Source organism: Phalacrocorax aristotelis, chromosome W (assembly GCF_949628215.1).
Source record: "Phalacrocorax aristotelis chromosome W, bGulAri2.1, whole genome shotgun sequence".
NCBI lineage: Eukaryota > Metazoa > Chordata > Aves > Suliformes > Phalacrocoracidae > Phalacrocorax > Phalacrocorax aristotelis.
This window is the reverse complement of record NC_134310.1, coordinates 5,561,258-5,586,561: the sequence shown is the minus strand read 5'-3', so window position 1 is coordinate 5,586,561 and position 25,304 is coordinate 5,561,258. Positions and strand designations below refer to the sequence as shown.

The window sequence follows — 25,304 nt, the reverse complement described above, 5'->3', positions numbered from 1 at the left end:
CTCATTTCCGAAATAGCCTCATAGACACCTGGGCCAAAGAGCACGGCATTGAGTGGGTGTATCACATCCCCTATCACGCACCAGCCTCTGGGAAAATTGAACGGTACAATGGACTGTTAAAAACTACACTGAGAGCAATGGGGGGGGTGGAACATTCAAGCACTGGGATACACATTTAGCAAAAGCCACATGGTTAGTCAACATGAGGGGATCTGCCAACCGAGCTGGCCCTGCCCAGTCAGAAATCCTACATACTGTGGAAGGGGATAGAGTCCCTGTAGTGCACACAAAAAGTATGCTGGGCAAAACAGTCTGGGTTCTTCCTGCCTCCGGCAAAGGCAAACCCATTCATGGGATTGCTTTTGCTCGAGGACCTGGGTGCACTTGGTGGGTGATGCGGGAGGATGGAGAAATCCGATGTGTGCCTCAAGGGGATTTGATTTTGGGTGAAAACAGTCAATGAACTGAATGGCACAATGTGAACTGCTATATAATACTGTGTGTCACCTCTGTGTTGTATCAATGATATCAGAGTACGAGCCTCCCAACCCATGGAAGATCAACTATGAAACAAGCTGTGCAGCAGTGATGGAACGATGACTGACTCAGTATGCACCAACCCAACGCCACACGCACCATCTCTCCCACCCTGAAAGACTGATATGACAGATGGAGCCCAGAGTCATGGACTGGGTTGACTCAATGGACATTTTAATGGACATTTTACAGGGAAGGTCCATGAACTAAGGGAATGATGTCTGTGTCTTATGTTAAAGGATGGGAAGGGGAGGGGTGGTGGTTGGTAAGGCTGTATTGCATCATATGGGACCTGGGCATGGTGTAAATGGTATGGAATAAGGGGTGGAGAATGTGCTGGTTTTGGCTGAGAAGGGATTAATTCTCCTCACTGTGGGGGTCGGCTACCTTTCCAGCTTCCCGCGCTCTGCCGCGTGGCGTGGCGGGGGGGCTGGGAGGGGCAGGGCCATGGTGGGGACGGCTGACCCCGGCTGGCCAATGGCAGGTTCATTCCATACCATGTGACACCATGACCAATATATTGAGGGGGGCAGTGGCAGCGCGGAGGCGGCGCGGCGTCGGGTCGGCAGGCAGCGAGTGGCTGCGGCGCGTGCGGTTTGTTTCGGCGGTTCGTTCCCCCTCTCCCCTCCCTTCCCCCCTCCCCCGGGGCTTTGCGCCTCTCGTTGTTCTCCTTTACATTGCATTTCTACTGTTGTTTCTTTTAATTTTAACTATTAAACTGTTCTTATCCCAACCCACGAGCGTTACCCTTCTGATTCTCTCCCCCATCTACCAGTGGGGAGTGAGCGAGCGACTGTGTGGGGCTGAGCTGCCACTAAACCACAACAGCTGCTGAAATGACTTTTTGTGTATTTGTCGGTGTGTCATAAACTTCATATTCCAGCATCACCTGGGAACCTTTCATCTAACAAACTCTGTGGCAGTGCATGGTCCCTCCTTTGATCTCATTCCCTTCACAGGGTAAATTGCAGTTTTCAAGTGTTCAGTGACTTGTACTAAAACTTAAGCTGATCAGCAGGTGATCACATGGTGGCTTTTATAGGTTGTGATGTGTGTAGGGGAAAGAATGGATTTTCTTGTCTGTCTTCTGAAATATTTTTTTTCAGGAACCAGGAATCAATAAATTAGTTCTATGTTTCTTCTGAATCTTGGCCCGTATATGGACAGTGGCTGCACCCTCAGGTAAAGTGTCAACGATGCAAATTGCCAGTTAGTTCATGGGTGTGAAGTGCCTGAGTAGGCCAGGCCAGTTGTGGTGGTGATGGTGAAAGTCTCATGAAGCAGGTTATATTTCATCACCTAAGTGGGCAAAACAGTACCACCTGCACGATGCACCTTCATGTGGATTGCAGTGTGGCACAGATGAATGAGCAGAAGTGCCAAGTGGTTTGCTTGAGGCAACCAGTAATTATAATTAATGAGATGATGTTTAATATCTAAAGTGTAGCTTTAGTTTAGATCAAAATAAGAATGCTTGGAGCTCCTGCTCAGTGGAAGACCTGCCTGCAACATCAGAACACTGAAAGTTTGGAGATGGCAATTTCAGAGCAAAGGTTTGCGTGATCATTTTTGTGATTCTTGTTACTGTATAAATGCCATGTACTTAAAGCAGAGATAAAATCAATTCTAAGAAGTTTGGTGGGCATGGGAAGGGCGTAGGAGGAAGCAGAGAAACATGTTTGGGGAAGAGAAAGGGAGTTGGAGAGAAAGAGGCTGGAGTGAACAAGCCCTGTGGCACTGGGCAGCGCTTCCATCAAAAGGCAGCATCATGTCAGTAACTGTGGCCTTTGTGCAAATGTTGCATCATCAAGACACGGGGCAGAATCCTTCTGGTGATGCCCAGATGCAACCCCATTTCCCATGCCTGTCAGCAGGCAGGAATCCCCGCTCTCTGCAGCCCTCCTGCTAGCTTACAGCTCGTTTCAGCTGTGTCCTGCTGTCTGCATGCGGGCGAGGCCCCTCCAGCTACATGCTTCTCAGTTGTCTCAGTCCTTCTTGGATCTCTGTTGAGAGGAAAGCATGCCGGTATGTGGAGGATTTGGGGCATCAGGCCCTTATGTTAAGTCCTCGCTGTTAGGCCCAATTCCTTTCCCTGCTCTGTGGTGCGTCACAGCTCAAAATCGTCTCTTTGGGGACCAGAGGCCACACGTGACACTGAAGTGCCCCATCTGCAAGTGTTCGTCTACTGCAAAGGAAATGATCTCGTTGATCTTCCATGGCATTTACTCCATTAGTAACCTGTCACAATGCCATGGTCACCTTCCCCAGGGCAGACACGGGCACGAGAAAAGATGATTCAAGGCTGAGGCATGTGTTGTTTTGATTTCTGTTGCTCAGTTAAGTCAAGCAAAGCCCTTGGGCTTCCAGCAAGCTGCTTGAGAAGCTCTGTACTGTTGAGCTCAGGTGTTCCTCTTCTAGCGGCTGCAGCACAGTGTCATCTGGAGCCCACTGAGGGGACAAGTCAGCCTGTGTCTTTGCCATTTATTGCTGTGCAAGATCCATAAGAAGTTTGCTAACAGCCCCATCTGTCTCCACTGGCTGGAGGCTATGCTTTCTCATGTTCCTGTCTTCCTCTCCTCCACCACTTCCCCTTGCTGGGAGTGAGCAGTCCTTGGGGGTAGCAGTTGCAGAAATATTTTTGGCTGGTAACATCAACTCAAAGCACTCTTTCTCCCTCACACTCCAGCTTCCTGTCAGCTGCAGCAGTTGTTGGTGCTCCTCACAGCAGCGTCATCTAAGGCCACAGTCTGAAGGAACGCTGGGTGTCCTTGAGCTGCTCCTGCAGCGCGGGGTCTCTGGTTCCAGAGCAGAGTGATGGAGACAAGGCTGTGGCAGAATGAGCCTCCTTGGTGGATCCAGTCCTACGCTACCCATCTGTTGTCTCTTTCACCAACCTTTGCACGACAATCTCCGAAGGCAATGGCCTTCAAAGTACTATGGCCTTCTGAAAACAATTCTCCGTTGAGGTACCAAAACCTTCAGCCCAGCTCTTGCCTCCTAACAAACCTCCCTTGTCTCCCCATGTCTTCAAAGCGCTTCCCTAGCTCAGGGTGTGCTGCAGCTCTCTGCTGCCCTCACCCTGCATCAGCAGAAACAGGACTTGCCTGGCTGCCCATTTCACCTTGAGGGTTTCCCAGCCCCTGCTTCCCTTCCAGCAGCTTACCTACCCTAGCAGGTTCCTGCCCTGAGCCGCAGCGGCTTTGCCCTCACAGCAGGGAACAGCCTGGTGGATTCTTGGCTGCTCTCCCAGTCTTCCAGTTCACCTTTCTGCTGGTTTTCAGACTACAGGCTGGTTTTCTACCCAGCTGTCTGCTTCTCCCTCCTCTGCTGCACCCTTGCCTCATATATTAGGTGGAGGTGGGGTGGGTTAACATAATGCTGGTTGGTTTTTGATAGATGAGAGAGTGGATGTCATCTGGGCCTGCTAAGTGTGTCCTCTCCACGTCAGGCCATTGCTGAGAGCCCTACTCTTGCCTCGCCAGTAATCAGAAAGACAGGCTTCCTTTGCACTCCCAGTCTTGGAGTTTGGCTAGCTTTACCCCAGTCGTTCTGGAAACTGTAGGAGCATTACAGAGAGCAGCATTTGTCCTGGACTCCAGCATCATCTCTTTCATTTTGGTCCTCTGAAAAGTGGTGAAGATCTCGTACAGGACAACTGAGTGCAAAATAAATAACATGTTCTAAATGTATTTGCTTAACCTGTTGTCAATATCTATTGTGCAGACAGTGGTTTCACCAAGGGTGAATATTTTTTTCCCCAGGGAAATCTGAAGCAGCAGAGAGAAACTGCTTCTTGTTCAGATTATGTCAGCAAAGAGCTTTGCATGGAGGGAGAGGAAAATGAAATCTGCTGAGTTCCTGTTGCTGGATGCAGCATGACTGTGTATCATCCCAATGCACGTGGAAACTTGAACACACCCGCTGAGACCGCTTGGCCTTACATATAGGTCCTGCTGTTTAACCCAGGGGAAAGCTCTCGCTACGTTGCATGGTGTGACTGAATTGTCACTAGTCCTTGTGAGCAGCTACACAAAGAATACATGTTTGCACATGTAAAAGCATAAATGTCAGCACCTGGAAGGAAGGCCAAAAAATGGTTCAAAGCAGCATGTTCTAGCTATCTTGATTTTCTCTGACCAGTTATCCCAGTTCAGGGAGCCCTGGCTCTCAGAGCGCTTCCTACGGCTCAGGGGGTTGAGCCATACAACGAACATGTGCTAGAAGAGAAACATAGTGCAAACCCCAGGACAGAGGTGGCAGAATTTAGTTAAGGTGTCACTTAAACACTAAGAGGAAGAAGGTTCAGCAAAGTGATGGGAGTTCATGGATGTTGAGTCGTAGAACGTTAAGGCCCTAGATGAGAACATGAGCACTGTGTCCCCAGCTCGGGTAGTTCTGCTCTGGGACCCATGTTTTCCTGCCTTGGTTTCCACATCTGAGCGATGATTTCCAAGCTCCACAAAACCCAAACTATTTCTTTTAAAAAAGGAGGAAACCAGAATTAAGTTATTTGCACATCAAACAATGATTTTTTTATGAGGACATTCACCTACGAGTGATGGGCAAGCCATTGAATAGCTACCTGGGGCAAAGGGGCAGTTCTTGGCATTTTTTCCACCTCTGTCAGGTATCACAAAATCCCAGAATGGTGGGGGTTGGTAGGGACCTCTGGAGATCATCCCGTCCCACCCCTGCTTGAGCAGGCACACCCAGAGCAGGGGCACAGGGCCGCGTCCAGGCGGGGTGTGAATGTCTCCAGGGAAGGGACCCCACAGCCTCTCTGGGCAGCCTGTGCCACTGCTCTGGCACCCGCACAGGGAAGGGGTTTTTCCTCATATTTAAGTGGAACTTCTCATGTTCCAACTCGTGCCCGTTGCCCCTTGGCCTGTCGTTAGGCACCACTGGAAAGAGTCTGGCTCCATCATCCTGACACCCGCCCTTCAGATATTTATAAGCATTGATGGGTCCCCCCCAGCCTTCTCTTCTCCAGGCTGAACAAGACCAGGTCCCTCAGCCTTTCTTCATAAGGGAGATGCTCCTGGCCCCTGATCATCTTGGTAGCTCTGTGCTGGACTTGCTCCAGCAGTTCCCTGTCCTTCTTGAACTGGGGAGCCTAGAATTGGAGCAGCGCTCCAGATGTGGTCCCACTAGGGCAGAGCAGAGGGGGAGGAGAACCTCCCTTGCCCTGCTGGCCTCACTCCTTTTAATGCACCCCAGTAAGAGGTAGAATAGTCTATTTCCCTTACCTGGCCTTGCACGTGTCCTTCATGATTGCCAAGGGATTCTTGCAACAGTAAATGCATCTCCACTATGGCTGGGATGATTTCAGAGCCTCGGACAGTCCCTTGGACAAAGCAGATGTGGCCTCTTCTGCTGGTGAGTGTGGAAGGGAGCCAGGGAGGCGAGCTGAAGGAGCAGAGGTGCACATTCCTGAACCCAGCCAGCCTTCTGCAAGCTAAGCAAATTGCTATTACCATGAGCCTTTCAAACCCTTAGGGGGTTTGTACCTCTTGTGATGCTTCTTGTGGTTTTACGGGACCAGCCCCCCTGCTATTTTTCCCAGAAACTGCTGTATAGGCATTTTAAGGATGGAGCATGAATCATAGTAACTGTGACGGGGAGACTGTGCTGCCTACCCAAGGATAAATTTGGCCCCCTTGGAATTGATAAGACCAGCTGTCAATTCTTCTTCATCCAAGACTTGTTTTAATGATGTTTATCAGCTGGCAGTTCCTATGTACATGCCTGGACTTTTGTTTCTCCTAAAACCTTGTGCCAGAACTTTGCTTTGAACGGTATTTCCATGGGCTGGGAGACTGTTAGGATTTTGTTGTGCTCACTGCATCTTTTTGCAAAGGAATTCAACAATGCTTTAAGTTTTCATAAACTGAACTGGATATCCCTGCTGGCAGGGGAGCCGAGATATTGTTTCCTCGCAGCATGGGGCATTTACCAGATGGCAGAACAGTGTTTTCAATCAGAATTGTAACTCCAAAGAAAAGAAATGCCTCAAACAATCTGAAAGGGAGGAAACAAACACTCAGCCTCTTAGATAACTGCAATATATCCAAGTCGCGTTCTTTTTTCTGACAGTCTGTGGAAACCTGAAGCTCCCAGGGCTTTATCCCACTGACACCAAGTTCTCTGTAAGTTACGCTGGCAATGTTCTTGTTTTAATAGAAGAGAGGACCTTAAAAGGAGAGCGTATATGATTTAACCTCTAATGAAATCAGTGTTCCACTGCTAGAATGATCTAGAATTGAGCCTTATTTTAAGCGATCTGCAGACCCAACTGAACAGTGTGTAGGATGCAGCACAGTTTTTGCAGTACGTGGATTCACTGAATGAGTAAAAGTTTCTCAAGAAAGTGGGCTTCTTGTTTTCTGACTATGATTGTCTTAGGGATGCTACTAGTCATATGCAGCAACTGGCTGGAGCCTTTTTCTTGAACAGTCCGTGTCTTACAGTAAGGCTGCATTCCCTGCGCAGTGATGGGAACTGCCAAGGGTAAGAGGATGTACATGTGTTACACGCTCGGATACGTGTATATATAGTTCTTAAGTGGACATGAGTTGGGACCCTAATGGGGCATATGGGGGGGGGTCAAATGCAAGGCAATAAGGTGCCATCAGAAATACATTTAGCGTCCGAGCATGTGTGACACGGATAGCCAACTGTTCACAGATACAGTCCTTGGGCATCAGCTTATGGGACCCAGAGGGCTCAAAGAGGGAAGGGTCAGGTCTGTATCTTAAAGTGGCTTTTTTTGAGCTTCTTGTGGCACTTCTGGAGAGGTGTAAAAAAAGTCTGAAAGAGGGTAGTGAAAGTCTGTCGTCAAACTCTCTTGTATCTGGCCGTCAGGAGGGATGTGGGCTCTCTGCTCTGCTGGACACGGGACTTGTGTGGGTGGCAGAGTATGGATCCAGGTGTGCTGGTAAGCAGCACTGCTTTGAAGTTCAGGCTAGGAGATCCACAGCCAAGGTGCTTTAGCTGTATGACCTGCTCTTATACAGGTGAAAATAGTTTTTCCAATGCTCAGCCTTTCCTCCTGCTCCCTGCCAGGTCTGTAACGTCTGAGAACCCTCTCAGGCTGCGGGAAGGGCTGGCTGCTGCGGTTGGTCACAGTTAAGACTGTAGCGCATCTACGAGGGGAAAAAATGACTTTCTGGCAAGGCAAAGGCTTCAGATCTGGGAGGAAATGAAGGCTGACTGCTGCAGGTCACATTCAAGGCTTTTGTACATTGACACATGCCTAACCTTTGGTACTAACCTAATCTAGGCCAGTGACTTTCAACCTGTGATCTGTGGCTTAACTGTGGGATCCCCAACAGATCCTAAAGGAGGGGAGGGAGGAGGAGGCGTGCGCCGCTTAGGAGGCTTTCGCACGCTGTATGCATTCTCTACAGCAGTCTGCAAATCGGGGGGGCTGAGTGGGCGCTACATCCCTCCGATTTTGTATTTTTTAACGTGAGAGGTTAGCTCTGTGGGTGCAAGGGGGGTATAACACAGGAAATACTGTTTTGCATTTATCTTCAGTGTGCCTCGTGTTCTCTTTGTCCGTGGAGGCAGGACAGCGGCTCTGCAGGGCCTTGGCAGGTTGCAGTGTCGGCGGAGCTGTTCTGGCAGCGCCGAACCCGCTGCCATTCCTGCTTTCCCGCCTGGAGGCCTCTCCCCCACAACCGCCAGTTTTCATGCTTTTATCCTTCTTTTGAAGCTGACAATTCTCAGAAACCTCCTGGTAATCCCCTGCTTACAGTTTACTCCATCCAATGGCCACCTTCAGCAAACTTTATAATTTTTAATTTCCTTGTAGCGTTAGTAGTTTCGGGGGAAAAACATCCTCCTGGAGCAGCCCTTTTTGTCGGCTGGCGCAGCCACGCGCGCGTCCTTGCCGTGTGTCACCCAGGCCACGTTTTCCTGCATGGGGGGCCCTATGCACGCCCCAGAAGCCACCTGGAGGCACCCGGAGCTAACGGCCTGGGAAGTTAGAGGCCTTTGGCGGATTATTTGCATTATTCGCATCAAAGCAGGGCCTGGGGCTCCCCCCGGGGTGGGGGGACACGGGACCCCTCGGGTGAGGGGGTGCATTGGGAGGGCAGCTGTCGGAGCGGGAATCGTTCTGCAGGCCTCTCCGTTGCCCGGGTTTTAGAACAATAACCGGCACCGCGGCCGTCGCTCCGGAGAGTGAAAGGCTTTCCCGGTGGTCGAGCCCGCCCGGGAATTGGGGGGGGGCTTTTGCCCCCCCTCCGACCCTCCCAGCAGCGGGGCGGGGGGCGCCGTGCGGGACTGCTCACCGGGGATCCCCGGTGCCGCCCGTTCCGCGGGGTGTCCCGTGTCTCCCCCCCGACCCCCGCGGCGCAGCGCTCCCGGGAGGCGGCGGCGGCGGCCCCGCCCCTCCCGCTCGTTCCCGCCAGCGGCGGCCAATGGGCGGCCGCCCGCCGCGCACGGGGCTTTTCCGCGCCAAACTCCAAAGCTCGGGGAGAGCGCGGGCGGCGGCCGCGGGGCGCAGCGCGGCACCGGCCTCCAGCACCCCCACGGCGGTGAGTCCCGCCGGGCCGCCCTCCCCCAGCCCGCCGCGGGACGGGGGGCGGCCGGTGGCACCAGGAGAGGGAGGACGGCGGCGGGGAAGGGGGGGCGGAGGGGTTTTTCCCCTGCTCCGCGCCGGGGGCGTTGCGGGGAGCGGCGCCCGAGCCGGTGACAGCTGCCGGTGCGCGGGTCCGCTGCTGCCCCCGGCTCTCGGCGGGTCTCCCCGGGGGGGTGAGCGCTCAGGTGCCGGTTGGCGGAATGCATCGCTTGGGGGTTTTGGCAGCGGTACCGACACCCCCCCGCGCCGCCCCCCCACCCCGTCCCCCGAAACGGAACGGCGGGAGGGTGGGTGTGACCGGGAGCGGCGGTGATCGGCGGTACCGGTGGCCGGGCGGGGCGCGGTCCGGCATCGCCCCGCTTGGCTTTGGGGGCTGTTGAGGACGGGGGCGGCGGGGATCGCTGACACTCCCCGGTTTTGTTCGCGGTCGGAACGAAAGCGACACCCCAACCCCGCCCTCCCCCCCCCGGCCCCGGGGTGGGCGCGCGGGTTGCGGGGCTGCCGGTGCCCTCCGCGGCGCGATGGGCAGCCCCGCTGTCCCCCCGTGTGTGTCGTTTCCCCCCCCCTTTGGGGACCTCCCACTGGGCCGCGGTGGGAGGGTGGGGGGACCACCGGCTGGTGACGGCTCCTTTAAGACCGTCCGTATCATTTGCATAATCACGCGAGACTTTGGCCGCGGGCGAGGGGGGGCGAGTCCCGCGCGAGAGCGGAGGGAGCGTTTTCAATTGTGGCGCGAGATACAGTTGGCGCGCGCCGCCCGCCCGCGAGGCGGCCGAGAGGTACAGGCGCAACCAAACACGTTAGGCTGAGCGTGGGAGGGGCGGGACTAAGCCTCCAGTAACCAATCGATGTTGGAACCGGCCGGGTTGTGGACCAATGGGGCGTGGGGGGCTGAGGGAGGGCGGGCCGGCCGGCTGGCTGGCGGGGCGGGCGGCGGGGCCGGGACGGCGCGGTAGGGTGAGCGGTCTCATTGATACCGTTCCCAGCGGGCCGGACTCGGCGGGTACCGGCGTTTTAACAGCTTCGTTCTTCCCCGGTGCGAGCAGGACCGGCGCCATGTGGATCCAAGTGCGCACCATGGACGGGAAGGAGACCCACCGCGTGGATTCGCTCTCCAAACTCACCAAAGTGGAGGGGTTGCGGCTGCGGATACACGAGGTTTTCGGTGTCGAACCTCACCGGCAACGTCTTTTCTACCGCGGAAAGCAGGTACCGGCGCGGCGGGGGGACGTTTGACAGCCTCAGACCCTCAGCTGAAGAGGGCGGGGGGGCCCGCAGCCGCTGAGGCTGCTGCGGCCCCTCCCCCGGCCCCTCTCGCCCCCCTAAATTCTGCCCCCCGCCAGTTGGGGAGGGGTATTTTAGTTAATTTTCTTTTAATTGCATGAAAATGGCTTGTTTTGCTGCCATCTAGTGACTCCCGGCCTCCCTTCCGCGCTGCCCGAAGGCTGGGTCTGTAAGGAGAGGAGTCAGCAAGATAGTGGGCTTTTTTTTCCTTAAGTTGCAAAGGGTTTTCTCTCGCCCAAGGTGTTGCTTTTCTGTCTCGACACCGCCTTTGCAAAGTCGCTGGAAATGCACGTGTTACCAGGGGGTTTTGTGGTCTAGCGCTTAAAATTTTCAAGCCTTGTGGGTTTTGCCCCTCTGAAAGCCGTAACGATCCCGTTTCCTATTTTTCTTTAAATTAGAATAGCAGCTCGTGATTTTCTTGGGTTCTTCTGCTCTTATATCAAAACCTCATTCGGCGCAGAGCTCGCTGCAAAGTCTCGAGCGGCTCAGTAGTACGTTCTTGACAGTGTGTTAACCATCGCAGTTGTACAACTACTTTCTTCCACATGAGTAAATAAATAACATATCTAAATCAGTACTAAAGACAACTTGAAACCCTTTTCAAACACTTTTTCCATATCCTGCGTAGTACTGCATTGCTAAACCTTCATGCTAAAGAAACTTCTGAATTGGTGGTTGGTTGTTCAAAGAAACTAATTTCAGAGATAGCGGGGTACTTTTGACTGCAGTTGGAATACTGTGAGGTGGGTGGAGTTAGACGATTTCTTCTAGTTGCCTTTTTTTTTTCCACTTTTCCCTCCATTTTGGGAAGACTAGAGCTAGCTGGACGTTATAATTAGCAGGTGTGACTGTAGGATATGGAGCTACACCTGGACTAGCTTTAATCTCACAAGCTTGGGTAGTGGTAATAGTTTAAAAAAAGAGGCTTGTGCACAAAGGAGCACGAAGCACCTCTGAAGGGCTTGTGTCACCTCGTTTCTCCTGTGCTAGTGACTATTTGTGGCTGTAGATGGGGTGATAAGGGAGGATTGGTCCTGGGTATGTCCCAGCTGTCAGCCTTGCTTACGCTGATGTGTGTGCAGGTAGCTAAGGTCAAACGGACTTTCAATGGAAGTAGGGACTCTTTTCCAGTAAGGATGCACTTGCCTTACAATGATAATTCCTTTTTGTGTAACTTCAGTAGTTCTTAGTTTAGGCGTGGTTTTAAACAGAAATACTTATCCAGTGTGACCTAACCACTCTTAATCATCATCCTCCTGCTGCGCTTGTTTGTGCTTTGTCTGGCTTTTTGAATCATTAGAAATGTTCAAATTCTTCTTAGTTAAAATTCTAAGATGATGATGGGAAAGTACTCGTTAATTAAAAGACCCGCCTCCTTTGTTAGAGGTGCATCTTCAGGTGCTGGTGCTTCTTTCAGAGTGTCCTTTGAACTCCTGCGGTTTCATGTCCTGTTTGTGTTCTCCGCTTTTCCATTTCTCTTTGCACCTGTTGTCGCTTGTGATAGCTACTGTTGATAACAATACCCTGTCTGTGATACTGTCTCTTTGTTAGGAAGAAACAACTGATTTCTGGTTTGTTCTTGTGTATCTCAATGAGTTTTCATCTCTAAACCAGAAAAAGTCCAGATCACTTCCTGTACAGTCAGATTTCCAGGGATTGTTCCATAGCTACTTTAAGCCATAAATCAGAATTGAATTAGCATAGTGATTCCTGTGAAGTGTAAATTTTTGTGGTTTTGCTCGGTTTCCCACTGATAGAGAACAAAGCTCTGGGATTGCTTTTTCTGGTGGTTTGGGCTAGAAGGGGACAATCATTTCCTGTGTAATTTCTTAGTCAGACCTTAAATATGTGGTGAAGCTTGTCTAAACTTCTAACTGCACTGTGGTCTCCAGTACTACATTTTAACTCTAAAATGGTAGTGCTCCTCAGAGCTCTTGAAAGGTAATTGAGAGACCTGTTTGCTCCTCTGTACTCTTCTTCCTCTTCGCAGGGGTCGGGTCTTGGTTTGACTACATACAAACCCAGACTTGCAAAATAAACTCTCTTAAAATTAGAGAGGGTGTGAAATTAGGATGTGCCTGCCTATGCTAAAAAGTGATTGGGTAGTTTCAAGTTGAATTGGATCTTTTTTTGATTTTACTTTCAATGGAAAAAATGGTGTGCTTGCCTGGAGAAAAGTGGGCGATTAACTCTTTGGCTTCTCCTTAATGCTGCGTTTAACACGGCGATGTTGTGATGATGATCTAGAACACGCACAATTAGAATATAAAGACCAGTTTGTGTTAATGTTGGTGTTATGGGATGTGTCTGAGTTATGGAAGAAAGAACTTTTGAGTCTGTAGGTAATGTGGAGCTCTAAATCCTGATAGGAAAGTAGGGGATCTGTAGTCCTCTCGGTCCTTCTTCCCAGAGTTGGTATCGCTAAGGCAGGTGATGCTACCTTGGTAGACTAAGCCACTGTGTTCTAGGCGATCTGTAAAGGTTTGCAAGTCCACCGCAGCATGGAAGTCTTGTTCGCGCTTGTAGAGACTGTTGAAAAAAGAATGTTTTAAATAGTAAGAATAACAATCTATAAGTAACTGTGATGCTGAAGAGCTGCCAAGTTCCTTGATTGTTAATGGTCTGCAAGCAATGTGGTCGGTCTTGGCACATAGTGACCATTACAGCACAATGAGCGGTTTTGAACGGGAAAACCTCCGTTGAGTGAAATAACCAGATTGTTTTGATGCATCCCCTGCAGATGGAAGATGGTCATTCCCTTTTTGATTACAGCGTTGGACTGAATGATATTGTTCAACTCTTGGTCAGACAAAGCCCAGCAGTGCTTCCTGCTGTTAGTAAGGAAAAGGATTCTGAACTCTCCGACACAGACTCTGGCTGTGGCTCAGGCCAAAGTGAATCCGACAAAAGCTCTCACAATGGCGAAGGTGCCATGGAACTGGAGGGGCAGCCGAGCACAGCGGTGCAGTCTGACTGGACTGACCCGGGGTTTGGCCTCTATAAGGTGAGTCCTTAAAAAACTAAGATTACTTCAAACTGCATTTCAGGAGTTGAATTCTTTCTCTGCAGTTGAGGATTTCTGAAAATTTTTCATGCCCCAATTGTGTGGATGTTTTTTTCCCCCTCTTTTTCTTAAACCCTCCAACAGCAACAAACAAAAAAATACCAACCAACCCACAAACCAATTAAATGCAACATGTTGTAGGTCAAAATATTTTATTTTTCGGTTTACCCTTTTAACTAAAACTACAATACATTGATTTAAAAAAAAAAAGGCATCCAGAGTGCCTGTTTTGATTTAAAAAATTTTCCTAATATTTTTGCTTGGAGTTGCTGCGTTTGTCAAAGCCAAAACTTTCTTGAATGAACAAAAGAATCTCAGCCAGCTGTTCCGAATCATTTTACTTGTATGTGTCAATGGATTTTATTACAGATCTAGTGATGTCTTTGCCAGACTATGAGCAAGTCAGTTCTGAAAGTCTGTTATAGACAAACTAATAATGGTTTGTACTAGCTAAGAAAGCTGTACGCGTGGTGGTGTAGAACAGATTTTTAGCCTTATAGGCTCAACCTGAGACGACTGTAGGGGTGCACGATAGGAGCGGGAAGGCAAAGGCAATCTTAATTTTCAAAATGATCTATTAAGTATCATGATAATGGTGAAGTTCTTGACTTGTTCAAATCTTCAGGTAGACTTGGAAATGAATGCTTAACTTAAAAATCCATTTTGGTGAGCTGAATGCTTTGCTTTCTGTAGATCAATGACTTGGTCGACGCTCGAGATATGAATATGGGAGCGTGGTTTGAAGCCCAGGTTGTAAATGTAACCAGAAAAAAAACTACAAATGAACCATCCCACAGTTGCACAGACCCTGATCAGCCGACAGCCATTCCTGAAGATGATGTAATATACCACGTGAAATACGAGGAGTGAGTTTTGTTACCTTCTTGGCTAATAAAGTCGTTTGGATCACAATGTTGATGGGAAACTTATTGTAGAGACCCACAAGGTAAAACGGAACTGGGCCGACACAGCAGGTACATTGCTGAGCCCTGTTAACCGCAGGTTTGTCTTACGATTGCAAGTAATTGTACAATGCAGTTGGAATTCCAGCTGGAATTCCAGTGGGCTGGAATCATGTTTTTAGAAATAAGAAATGCCCTTATCCAAGTTTTAAATGAGATACAATAGCAGCAAAGTTAGACTGCCTGGTTCTGGCTGTGTCTGTGTGGGAGAAGGAGACTTTATTCATGATGGTATTCTGGTATGTTGTGTGGCATCGGTTCTTAAACCGAGCTGTCTGGGTAAAAAAAATCTATCACTTATAGCAACTTGTGATGTTGAATCTGATTTTTCTCCTCTGTCCCTCCATGCCTCCCTTCTACTTCAAGTTATCCAGAGAATGGAGTCGTAGAATTGAGTTCGAATGATGTACGGGCTCGTGCACGGACTATTTTGAAGTGGCACCAGCTAGAAGTAGGGCAGGTGGTGATGGTCAACTATAATCCTGATGAACCAAAAGAGAGAGGCTTCTGGTACGATGCAGAGATTCTGCAAAAAAGGGAAACGAAAATGGTCAAGGAGATAAATGCAAAGATCTTACTTGGGTAAGCAAACTCGTAATGTGGAATAAACTGAATTCCCCAACTCTGCTTAAACTTTTATGAGGTCTGAATGGCTCTACTGAAAAAAACGCTGCACCATTTTTGTTGCATCGTGAGCTCTGGGGAGAGCTGAGAGGCTGGGCTGTCCTTGTTGGGGGATTGACTTTGTCATGCTGCACCTTTGATGAACTTCCACTGGAGGAATTGGGCACCCTAAGGAATCCCAGGGCACGCTGATCTGTGGCTTCACATAGTGTTGGGAGGATGCCAAGCCCTGTATTCGCTAAGAGGTGAAGAATTGTTTACTGTGTTACCTGTCCAGAATGGGCTTACAGAAAACTCAGTGTAATATTTTGTGCTAGATACGATAATGTAGACTGAACCCTCGCTCTATAGAGATGGTGAAAAATTACTCTAGTTCCCTCCTAAAGGAGAAAAAGAGCCTACATCTAAGGGGCCCTCACCTTCAGGGGGAGAAAACATCATGTATATAAATTATTTTTAAAGTTTCAGATAAAATTTTCACAGGGTTGCCAGAGTATTTCCCCTTTTCCCTCTCACTGCATTGATTTTGACTTTTTAACTCTAAAATATGAGAAGAGCTAGTCTGAAAGAGGGAGAACAGTTACTAATGATGAACTGAATGCTACAAGTGCCTGGATTCGCATTGAGGCAAGAGGGGGTACACTTTAATTGCATGAAAATTATTTGATTCGTGGTGATGCTGTCGTGCCACTGTCCCAGATCGTGTGATGCTGGAACAGGTTTCTTGTGATACAGGACTGATACCAGACCAGTCTGCATCACCGATGTACGTGCACAGCTGCGAATTCATGCTGTATGATACTTTTGAAGTCTGATCTCTTTGACTTTTATCAACTTCTCCTTATAGGGATGCTGGTGATTCCTTGAATGACTGCAGAATTACATTAGTGGACGAAATTTATCAAATTGAAGAACCAGGCAGTGCTTGTCCCATTAGTGCCTGTCCATTAAAACGTGAGTCTGTTGCATAGTTCGTTCTTGCACGTCTCGGTCTTACCGTGTCATATTCTGCTAATTGGCTTTGTGAGGATTGAAGGCGTAGGAGTTCCAAGACACTCATAGTTGTGACTCCTTTGACTGTTTCCAGCGTATCTTGGCACTTTCTGGAGCCTGAAGTAGACTGTGGTTTCTTTTTGCTAACAGGACAAAATGGACCTGTGTGTAAAGCTTGTAAGGACAACCCGAACAAGACCTGCAGAATTTGTGCTTGCCATATCTGTGGAGGTAAACAAGATCCAGATAAACAGCTAATGTGTGATGAGTGTGATATGGCTTTCCACATCTACTGCCTCAACCCTCCCCTTAGTAGTATACCGGATGATGAGGATTGGTAAGTTCTAAGTATGTGTGTGGTATTGCAATTACCGTCTAATTAGGAGCAGAAAGAGGTCTAGGGCTTCACGCTGCCCTTAGGTGGCAATATTGTGACTGTACGAGGTGAGGAGATGTTTATGTTGTTTGGGGTTTTTTTTTTCTTAGCTTTTCTCAAGCGTCAGTATAGTGAGAGTGTGTTTTAAGCCAGTGGCTTTCAAACTTCGCTTCCTAGTTTTGCGGTCTATATGCCTGTTCAAAGAGAACTGGAGCTACCTATAAACCAAATGCAAACCAGATGCCAGGAGGCTTAGCTGGTGTAATGGCTTTTATGGGTCACTTACAGATAGTCCTCAGGCCCCGTTGCCATATTAGGCTGGTGACATACGCTGTTTTATGTAAGAAATATATATGATGATAGATATATAGAGATATATACACATAGTGAAATTTACTGGTTTATTCTTTGTGTCCTGTTTAAGCATTTTATACAACGATTTTTGATACAGCTGATTTCCTGACATATCTGCAATGCCTTAGAAGATTGTGCAAGGACACTAGCTAATACAGGCCAAACTCCCATATGGAGAGTTGTTTCAGTGCCCTGCCTAGTTTCACGTGGGGAAATTGTAATGTTATAACTCAGTATATTTTGAGGAAGTTCTCTTTTAATTTAGGCTTTGCTGCTAGTTAATTTTCATTGACTGGTGACTTTAGGTATTGCCCTGAATGTCGAAATGATGCAAGTGAGGTGGTTTTAGCAGGAGAGAAATTAAAAGAAAGTAAAAAGAAACAAAAGATGGCATCTGCTAATTCATCCTCGCGGAGAGACTGGGGCAAGGTCAGTTCAAAAGCCGTTTTATTTTGAAGAATAGTGTGTGTTAGTTCCTTGTAATTCTTGGCTGATTGGTCTTGCTCTTTGAAACAGGGCATGGCATGTGTTGGTCGCACAAAGGAATGTACCATTGTCCCCTCGAACCACTATGGACCAATTCCGGGGATTCCGGTTGGCACCATGTGGAAGTTCAGAGTTCAGGTATGAAGCTGAATCCTGGCCTGAGCCACTATAGGGAAAACCAGGAATGATGCAGCTCTTATGAGAAACCCGAAACAGTTAATGTCGGAGTGTATGTCACTGGATATGTAAGTGCAGAAAGGAAAGAATTCTGGCTTTGTCTAGATGAAGTGTTCCATAACTAATGCTGCATTGTCCAGGCGTTTCAAGTGGTTTTTCTTTAGCACTTTTTTTTGGTAACTGAAAAACCCCAAACCAAACATATTTGCTTCCAGTAGTTCGTTCTGGAGATGAGTAGTGTCTCCCACTTGGTCTCCTGCTAAGGGTCTCTGTCCAATACCTAGATAGGTTAAACAGAAGGTTTTCTCATTCTCTCACAAAGTTGGGGATTAAAAGCACTGACCTATCCAGATCTTGTTTTCTTCAAGTATGAGGTGAAGGTTGCTACTGCAAGTCTTTCAAAACCCATCCCCTTATACAAACATTTCTTTTTAATATAGATATTAAAAAGCTCCAGGAATTTAAGAATAATAGCATTCTCAGTGAGAAAGATCCAAATTTCTAAATTAGTGTAATAAAAAATATCCATGTGTTCAATTTACTGAAATATTCAACCGCTTATTTTTTTTAAAGACACTTTTCTTTTTCTCCCTTCTACCCATAGCTCTTTGGAGGATAGTGGTGAGAGCAGTTTCACCCTGTAACTTACGCAAAACAAATCTGGAATAGTACTATTAGTTCAGTTCCAAGACCGATGGGCAGTCATACTGTTGGTAGCCTGCTGACAGTAGTTGCCTAGCAAAGCTGTTTCTTTCAGGTGAGCGAATCTGGTGTCCACAGGCCCCACGTAGCAGGTATACACGGCAGAAGTAACGACGGCGCCTATTCCTTGGTTCTGGCAGGAGGCTATGAAGATGACATAGTAAGTGAATCTTGATTGGTTCTTGGGCATAAATAATCTACCTTGTTTTACCCACAAAGTCGTGGCCTTAGTTACTTTTTACACTCCATATCAGGCATTTAATGACCCTGATGGCACTGTGCCCCCTCACCCTGGGTGCCCGATAGAACTCTTGTAAAACAGACAGCTGCAAATCTCTGTGGTCGTTCTAAGTCGTCGTCCTGCCTGCAGGGCCACGTACCAGCGTACGCGTTGAGGCACAAGTTACATTGTCCTTACCTGGAGCTGGCCCCTGCACCTCCCAGCAGACCCTGTGCGAGTGAGTGGTGCGCCGCTCCCTTGGCAGAGGTCTCTGCGCTCTTCAGGTTTGCGACAAGGCAACAGTTGTCACCTGGATTCTTCTCTCAGCAGTATAAGAGGGGACCATAGACTGAGTCTGGGGGCTTAACTGGAGGGCACATCTTTCCTTTTTTCAGAATACTGTTTTAAAGCTACTTGATGAAAAGACTCTTCTGCTTTTATTGAACTATTTTTTGTGAATGTGTTGAAACCATCCATATACGTTTCAGGATCATGGAAATTCCTTCACGTATACAGGGAGCGGAGGGCGTGATCTTTCTGGAAATAAACGCACAGCGGAACAGTCTTGTGATCAAAAACTCACCAATATGAACAGGTTGGCACCATTCGCGCTCTGTTCCTAACCTTAGGAGCTGGCAATCTGCAACCCGAAAAATTGTTTGTCGTCTTTGTATCAAAAGTAACTGGCTCAGTGGGAAAACTGTCAAAATTAGGTTTCCACTGAGGTGTAGGCTGCAGATCAGTTGCCCAATGGAAATGCTTCTTACAGTGCACTATCAATGAAACTGAACTGTAAATGGTATTAGTCTTACGTTTAATATTGACTAAAACTTAAGGAACAGAGTAGTAAATTAGTGTAGAAGCTTTCATGCTCCCTCCTGAAGACCTTTGCAGCCACTGGTCACCTTGGGAGACCAGATAGTTTGTAATTCTGAACTGTTACTCTTACAAGTAAGCATGGACTTGAGTGGAGGAGGTGGTCCCCGCGGTTACATCAGGGTGATGTAACGAATAGCCAACCTATTCAAAATGTGGTCCCCAGTCAGGAGGCGTAATTACTGTCTGGGTGTTGTTGGTGTTATACAATGTATCTGCAAGTGTTGCCACTTAAGACAAACAAAAGCTTGGCTACATCTTTTTTCCTCGGAAGGGACTCAGAGGGACTCCTGCATCTGCAAAGAGGCAGCGGTTTCCAGTTCTTTGGTAGCCATTGCTGCGGTTCAGCACAACGCCAGTTCGCGGCTACTCTTAGCATTGTACTCAACTGCATCAGTGTGTGGCTCTGAGTAAAATAGTATTGTTTAAACTTATTACTTCTTAGCAGCTGGCTTTACCACACGAGCTTTGCTTTGCTTTATCCTCCCGCTGATACTGAAGAGTTCTTGATTGGAATTTCTCTTGCAGAGCTCTGGCTCTGAACTGCAGTGCTCCCATCAATGACAAAAATGGAGCCGAAGCCAAGGACTGGAGAGCTGGGAAGCCGGTCCGAGTGGTGAGGAATGTAAAAGGAGGCAAACATAGTAAATATGCTCCCGTAGAAGGGAACAGATATGATGGAATATATAAGGTAAGAAGGATTTGAACTCACCTACTGAATTAGGGAAGGATAAATTGGCTTTGGCCATGGGTTTTGGTAGTGTATGATGGACTTCTGCATTTATCTTCTTTAGGTTGTGAAATACTGGCCTGAGACAGGGAAATCTGGATTTTTAGTGTGGCGTTACTTACTTAGGAGGGATGATGAAGAACCTGCTCCTTGGACCAAAGAAGGAAAGGACAGGATGAAGAAGCTTGGCCTAACAATGCAGGTACTTTTCTGGAACATCATCAGGGTTACCCTGGGCAATGGACTTGGTGGACAGCAGGAATTGTTCTATTATATGCTCTTATTGAGGATGATCCTTGAGTAAGAATCAAGACAGCCCCCCCTTAGACTGAGGGGGGCGCAAGTGCTTTCAGTCTTGTAGGTTGTTTGTTTTCTTTTTACATCAGGAGGCTAAATGGACAAAACTTGCGTTCTTGTATAGAATTTCTATAGTCTGAATAAGCGCTTTGCAAGAGCAAGGCTCCGTTGCTTAAAACAGAACCCCTGGACTGGGTCTCCAGAGGTCGTTCTTCCGACCTGTAATGGTCTGTAAGTCTATGAACCGGTGTGTTTGCATTGGATGCTTTTTGTTTTGTGTTTTCCTATAGTATCCTGAAGGGTATTTGGAAGCTGTTGCAAACAAAGATAAGGAAAAAGAAAATAATGGAGATGAGTTTGATACCCCGGGGAAAGGAAAGAGGAAAAGGAAATCAGCAGGTTTGTGGAGTAGGCAAGTGGATATAGAAAGCCTTGTAGGTTTTTGTGTGTTTTACCTAGTTATTCTTTTCTGGTTGCTTTTGATTTGTTTGTTTAAGAAGTTGTTGTTTTTCTTTCAGGTGGGGAGGAAAAACTCATTATCTCTCCAACAGGGACTCCAAAAAAACCTAAAGTTGAGCCATACAAGCTGACATCTCAGCAAAGATCTCTTATAAAAAGTGATGAAGCCAATGAAAAACTGTGGAATGAAGTACTAGAAGCTCTCAAAGACGGACCGGTATATCATGCCTCCCCCCCAATAATGAAGTGACAACAAGCCTTTATACTATCCCTAGGCATAAACCTCTTGGCTGTCTTAAACAGCCTCAGACCTATAGTGTTCTTTTTAAGTGTAGACACCCACAGCATAACCTTAAAGCGCTGTATTTGGGGTCAGTAAGAAGACAGTTATCAGAACTTATTAAATATAACTTTTTTTTATCTTGTTGAGCTTTGTAGAAAAACTTTCTGTGACTAAAATGATGTCTTGCATTTAATGTGGGGTGTTTAGGTTTTTTTTGGCTGTATCTTTCCAAGGGTAGTAGCAATAAATTGGTTCAAACGTTCTCTTTACAGAAATTTCTAAATAAAGTTGAAGAGGCCTTCTTGTGTATCTGCTGTCAGGAGGTTGTGTTTCGGCCAGTCACAACTGTATGCCAACACAACGTGTGCAAGGTGAGCAATCGATTAAACTGCTGTCAAGTTCTGCTGAGCCAACGAGCCCTGAGCTGACTTGTTTAGTGGTGAGAGGTTGGCGGGTGCCTGGGGTTTGGGTTTTTTGCCTGTGGTTAGTCTCTGTCCTGGTTTTGGCTGGGTTTATATGTGAAAACTTTATGATTTGATGAAAGTTCTTTGGCACAGAAAAGTCTGCGCTTTAAAGAAAGTTCCACTGTTGTTCAGCTACTATCCGATTCTTTTAAAAGATGACGAGAGCTTCTCTGCAGGCTCGGTAATACTGCGAGGTGATGCTGATGGGTTCGACTGTTACAGGGTGTATGGGGTTTGGTTTTGTTTTTTCAAGACAGGCATGAAGCATTTTTGCAGAAGCTTTAACAGCTGCAGGGGAACTTTTGATCTTCAGAAATGTAACTGAATGAAATATCTCTACCATATAGTTATATACTGTGTCCGTGGCGGGCCTGCTCTGTTGAAGCGCATGTGCTATTGCACATCACGAAGGATGCTTTCTCTCCAGCTGCCAGCCTTGCATTGCTCTTGGCCTTTCTCAGCTCTGTCAATACCTGGGTGAACTAGGGTATAAAAGGAATCTCATTCTCTCCAGTGGGAGCTTTGTAGAATAAGCTAAACTGTACTTTTCCTTAACTCATTGGCTTTTTTTTGTCCTTCGCCAGGATTGTTTGGATAGATCCTTCAAAGCTGATGTGTACAGTTGTCCAGCCTGCCGCTACGATCTTGGCAAAAATTATACCATGCAAGTGAATGAAACACTGCAGACCGTTCTAACTCAGCTCTTTCCTGGATACGGCAATGGACGGTGATTCTGTAAAGCACTTCTAATTTTCTTTTATTCAAACTTATTAATGGGTTTTCAATGGGCTTAATTTAAAAAAAAAAAAGTAGTCTGTGTTCTCCCAGACCCCTACAAAAGTTTAAAAGTCTTCCTTGTTTTTAAAAAACTATAAACTTCAAGGAATATCCTTTTTTAATGTTTGTGGGTTTTGTTTTTGTTCTAAATGTTGAACTTTGTGGTGTCCCCCCCTCAAAACTGCCACACATCAGCACAGAATTATTATTTTTTAATGGACTTATAAAGTGCTTCCGGTAAGGCTGCTAATGATTATGAAAGTTCTTAGAGTGCCCCTGTGCCCCCTCTTTTTTTTTTAAATTTTTTTTAAATTAAAAAATGGCTTGGTTGCTAGAACAATCTTCAATGTTTGGGGATTTGGCCATAAAGTGAGAATTGTGCATCACCTTGGCAGCATTTTGATGCTCAATTTGTACAAGATGGTTCCTGGCATACGATCTTTTTACCACAAGTGGGTATTTGTTATGTCTTTAAAGAATTGGGTTTTTTTGATACATTCGACAAACCTATCAGAAGCAATTTCCTGCTAATTTTGTACATCAAAAAATGAAGCTGCTTGCGTATAGCCAAGTGGTTGGAGCAATATGAAGTACTACCTCAGTTGGACTCCTTTCTTATTAGGGAACTATTTGTTCAGCCAGGTGCTGTCTTCTATCCAGAAACGCCATTGTGGAATATACTAAAGCCATTCTTAAGTGCCTTTTGTCCTTTTCTGAAAGACTGGGCTCTGAACCACCAGATATATATTTTTTCATAAGCACTGAATTTTTTAAACTTGCCAACCGGATTTTATTCTTTGGGTAAAATGTAACACTGTAGCTGTATATGATTAGCATGGATTTGCAAACTTTCAGGTTTCCTCCTAATGCTAGGTGTATTATGGTAATATGACTTTTTTCTTTGTTTTGCTGCATTTCTACCTGGAAATGGAGAAAAACCAATTCTGACTTTTCCATGAAATATTTTGTTTGTTGTACATGACACTGCAAAGGCTTGCTTTTGTGAATGGATTGTCTTTTTCTAACATTACCAAAGTTTGCAGTTTAATACCTCAACAAGACAGGGATGTTTTTAATCACACTTTACTGCAGACAGACTGGAACAAATGTGCATATTTTTGGTTGTCTTAACTCTTACCCTTCTTAAAATTATAATGTTAATATGTTAGGAAAAAAAAACCACAAACGTTTTATAGGGTTTTTGCTGAATTTGTTGGTTTTTTTTTTTGTACAATGTGCAAGTTGAAGTTCTCAAAATAAATATCTTTTCAGATGAAAGTGTTGACTGTTCTCCTGAAATTCTTGTTATCTGAAGCAGGTTTCCAGACCTAATTGCTTGTGCAGGATTTTGTATTATTGTCCGTTATGTTAAGCCTTTTATTTTCTAAGGCCTATTATTTTCATCATTATTTCTTACTACAAAGAAATTGGGGAAATACTAATCTGATATCTTGTCTTCAAAATACTTTATTCTAGGAACTAGTGAAAGGCATATGTTATGTTCAACTAAAAAATGAAAGATTTCCCAAATCTCTCTTTTCAAGGCATAACTTACATGAAATTTCCATAGTACTAAAATCCAAATATCAACTGGCAGTTGGAATTACCTGCATACTTCATGAATAAGACCAAAATTGTTAGAACAGCCATGTCATGCATCACATGGGAGGTGTTCATAGCAAGTAGTGTGAGCATCTCCATCAACTCATCAAACCAGGGAAATACATTAAAACACCAAGGTTTCAGTAAACAAATGCAGATGAAGTAAATGAGGAAAACATACAGGCATTTAAGGTGTTGGGGGGGGGGAAGCTGTGAAATTGTGCAACTGCTGCTTAATCTGCCCTCTTCAAAAAAAGTTTAATGTTAACACTAACCTTGAAATAAACATTTCAGGTATTTAAATTTAATTGAAAATGTCCTTCCGCTTTCTATATTGTGATGAGAAGAATTTGGGTTGAGTGGGTGAAACTGAGGAAGGTTGTGTGTATTTAAATTGAAAGAACCTATTGCAATGACTTCCTTAGTAATTGTTTTGTTTTCCATATTCCAAGTAATAACAAAAATTTATATTCCTACATAGGTTTCAGTGTCCTGTTTTGAGTTTTGATGGGTTTTAGCATGAATTAGAATTTCCTGGCAAATTAGACACTTTGATTTGGGGCTTGCAGATCTCAAGGTAAAGCTCTACCAGGAAAATGACTGTGCTGTAAATAAGCTGGTGTGCAGCTTTGGATATGAAGGGATCGTGTGTTTTAATAGTAGAGATCATTAGTAGGGTGATCCTTCATTTCCTGTACCTACTTGTATACATTTGTGTTGTGAAATTCTGGAGTGAGCGTCCGATAAGTGATTTGGTGAAATAAGTGTTTTGTGGATTAGGAACTGGGAAGTGAGAATAACAATGTTGTAAAACAAGAAAAGGATCTTTCTTCTATTTTGGGAATTTCCATCTCGCTTCCCAGCACGTGTATGGAATCTATGGTTTGCACAGTTTGTTTAAGCATAAATTAAAAAAACCCCCCATTGTTCTTCATCCCCGCAGGCGGCTCTGGTCCTGTAACTGCGGCCCGTTTGGTGTTACCTGTGGTGACGGGATGTGAGGAGCCAGCGGGGGCTCAGGGTGTAGGTTCTCACTAGGACCTGCGGCACCTCTGCAGGAGAAGGGAAACCACGGCTCCAGCTCCGCTCCTTGGGCAGCAGAATGCCACCGCCATGGCTCCACGCTCAGGTTGCCGTCAGGGCACGGTGCTGCTCTGTCCTCTGTGGGGGAAAGTGGAATGAAGCCTAGGTCAGTCCTTCAAAAGGATGAACTGGTGTGGACAAGCGCATCCAGTGCACTGTCAGTAGCTCGTGGTTAACTTTTTAAAGCGCCAGCCTACAGGTGTCATGAGAGATGGGGAGCCTACAGCTACTGCCCAAATAGTGTGAGGGTGTAACAGCCGAACCCCTCATCCCCCCACGGTTCCTCAGGTCCCTCTGGGCCTGCTCTTCCCTGTCAGGCAGAAGGGGAGGTGCGGGGCTGGGGCCCGAGCTCTCCCCTTGCTGGGAGAAC

General features: G+C 46.7%; 1 protein-coding gene across 3 annotated transcripts; it reads left to right on the top strand.

Moving 5' to 3' along the window:
* Positions 1–1,700: 1,700 nt before the first annotated feature.
* On the top strand, positions 1,701–22,557 carry UHRF1 (ubiquitin like with PHD and ring finger domains 1). Of its 3 annotated transcripts, none has more exons than XM_075077591.1 (17): positions 1,701–1,719; positions 10,168–10,330; positions 13,146–13,409; positions 14,163–14,335; positions 14,798–15,013; positions 15,903–16,009; positions 16,199–16,385; positions 17,084–17,207; positions 17,295–17,402; positions 18,199–18,303; positions 18,852–18,958; positions 19,768–19,930; positions 20,034–20,171; positions 20,557–20,665; positions 20,785–20,942; positions 21,281–21,379; positions 22,057–22,557. In XM_075077591.1, the coding sequence occupies exons 2-17, from the start codon at positions 10,178–10,180 to the stop codon at positions 22,201–22,203; spliced, it is 2,358 nt and encodes a 785-aa protein (XP_074933692.1). In that variant the 5' UTR covers positions 1,701–1,719; positions 10,168–10,177; the 3' UTR covers positions 22,204–22,557. The 3 variants fall into 3 exon arrangements, with proteins under 3 accessions (XP_074933692.1, XP_074933694.1, XP_074933695.1); XM_075077593.1 differs by lacking the exon at positions 1,701–1,719 and adding an exon at positions 8,981–9,077; XM_075077594.1 differs by lacking the exon at positions 1,701–1,719 and adding an exon at positions 10,052–10,078.
* Positions 22,558–25,304: the final 2,747 nt, after the last annotated feature.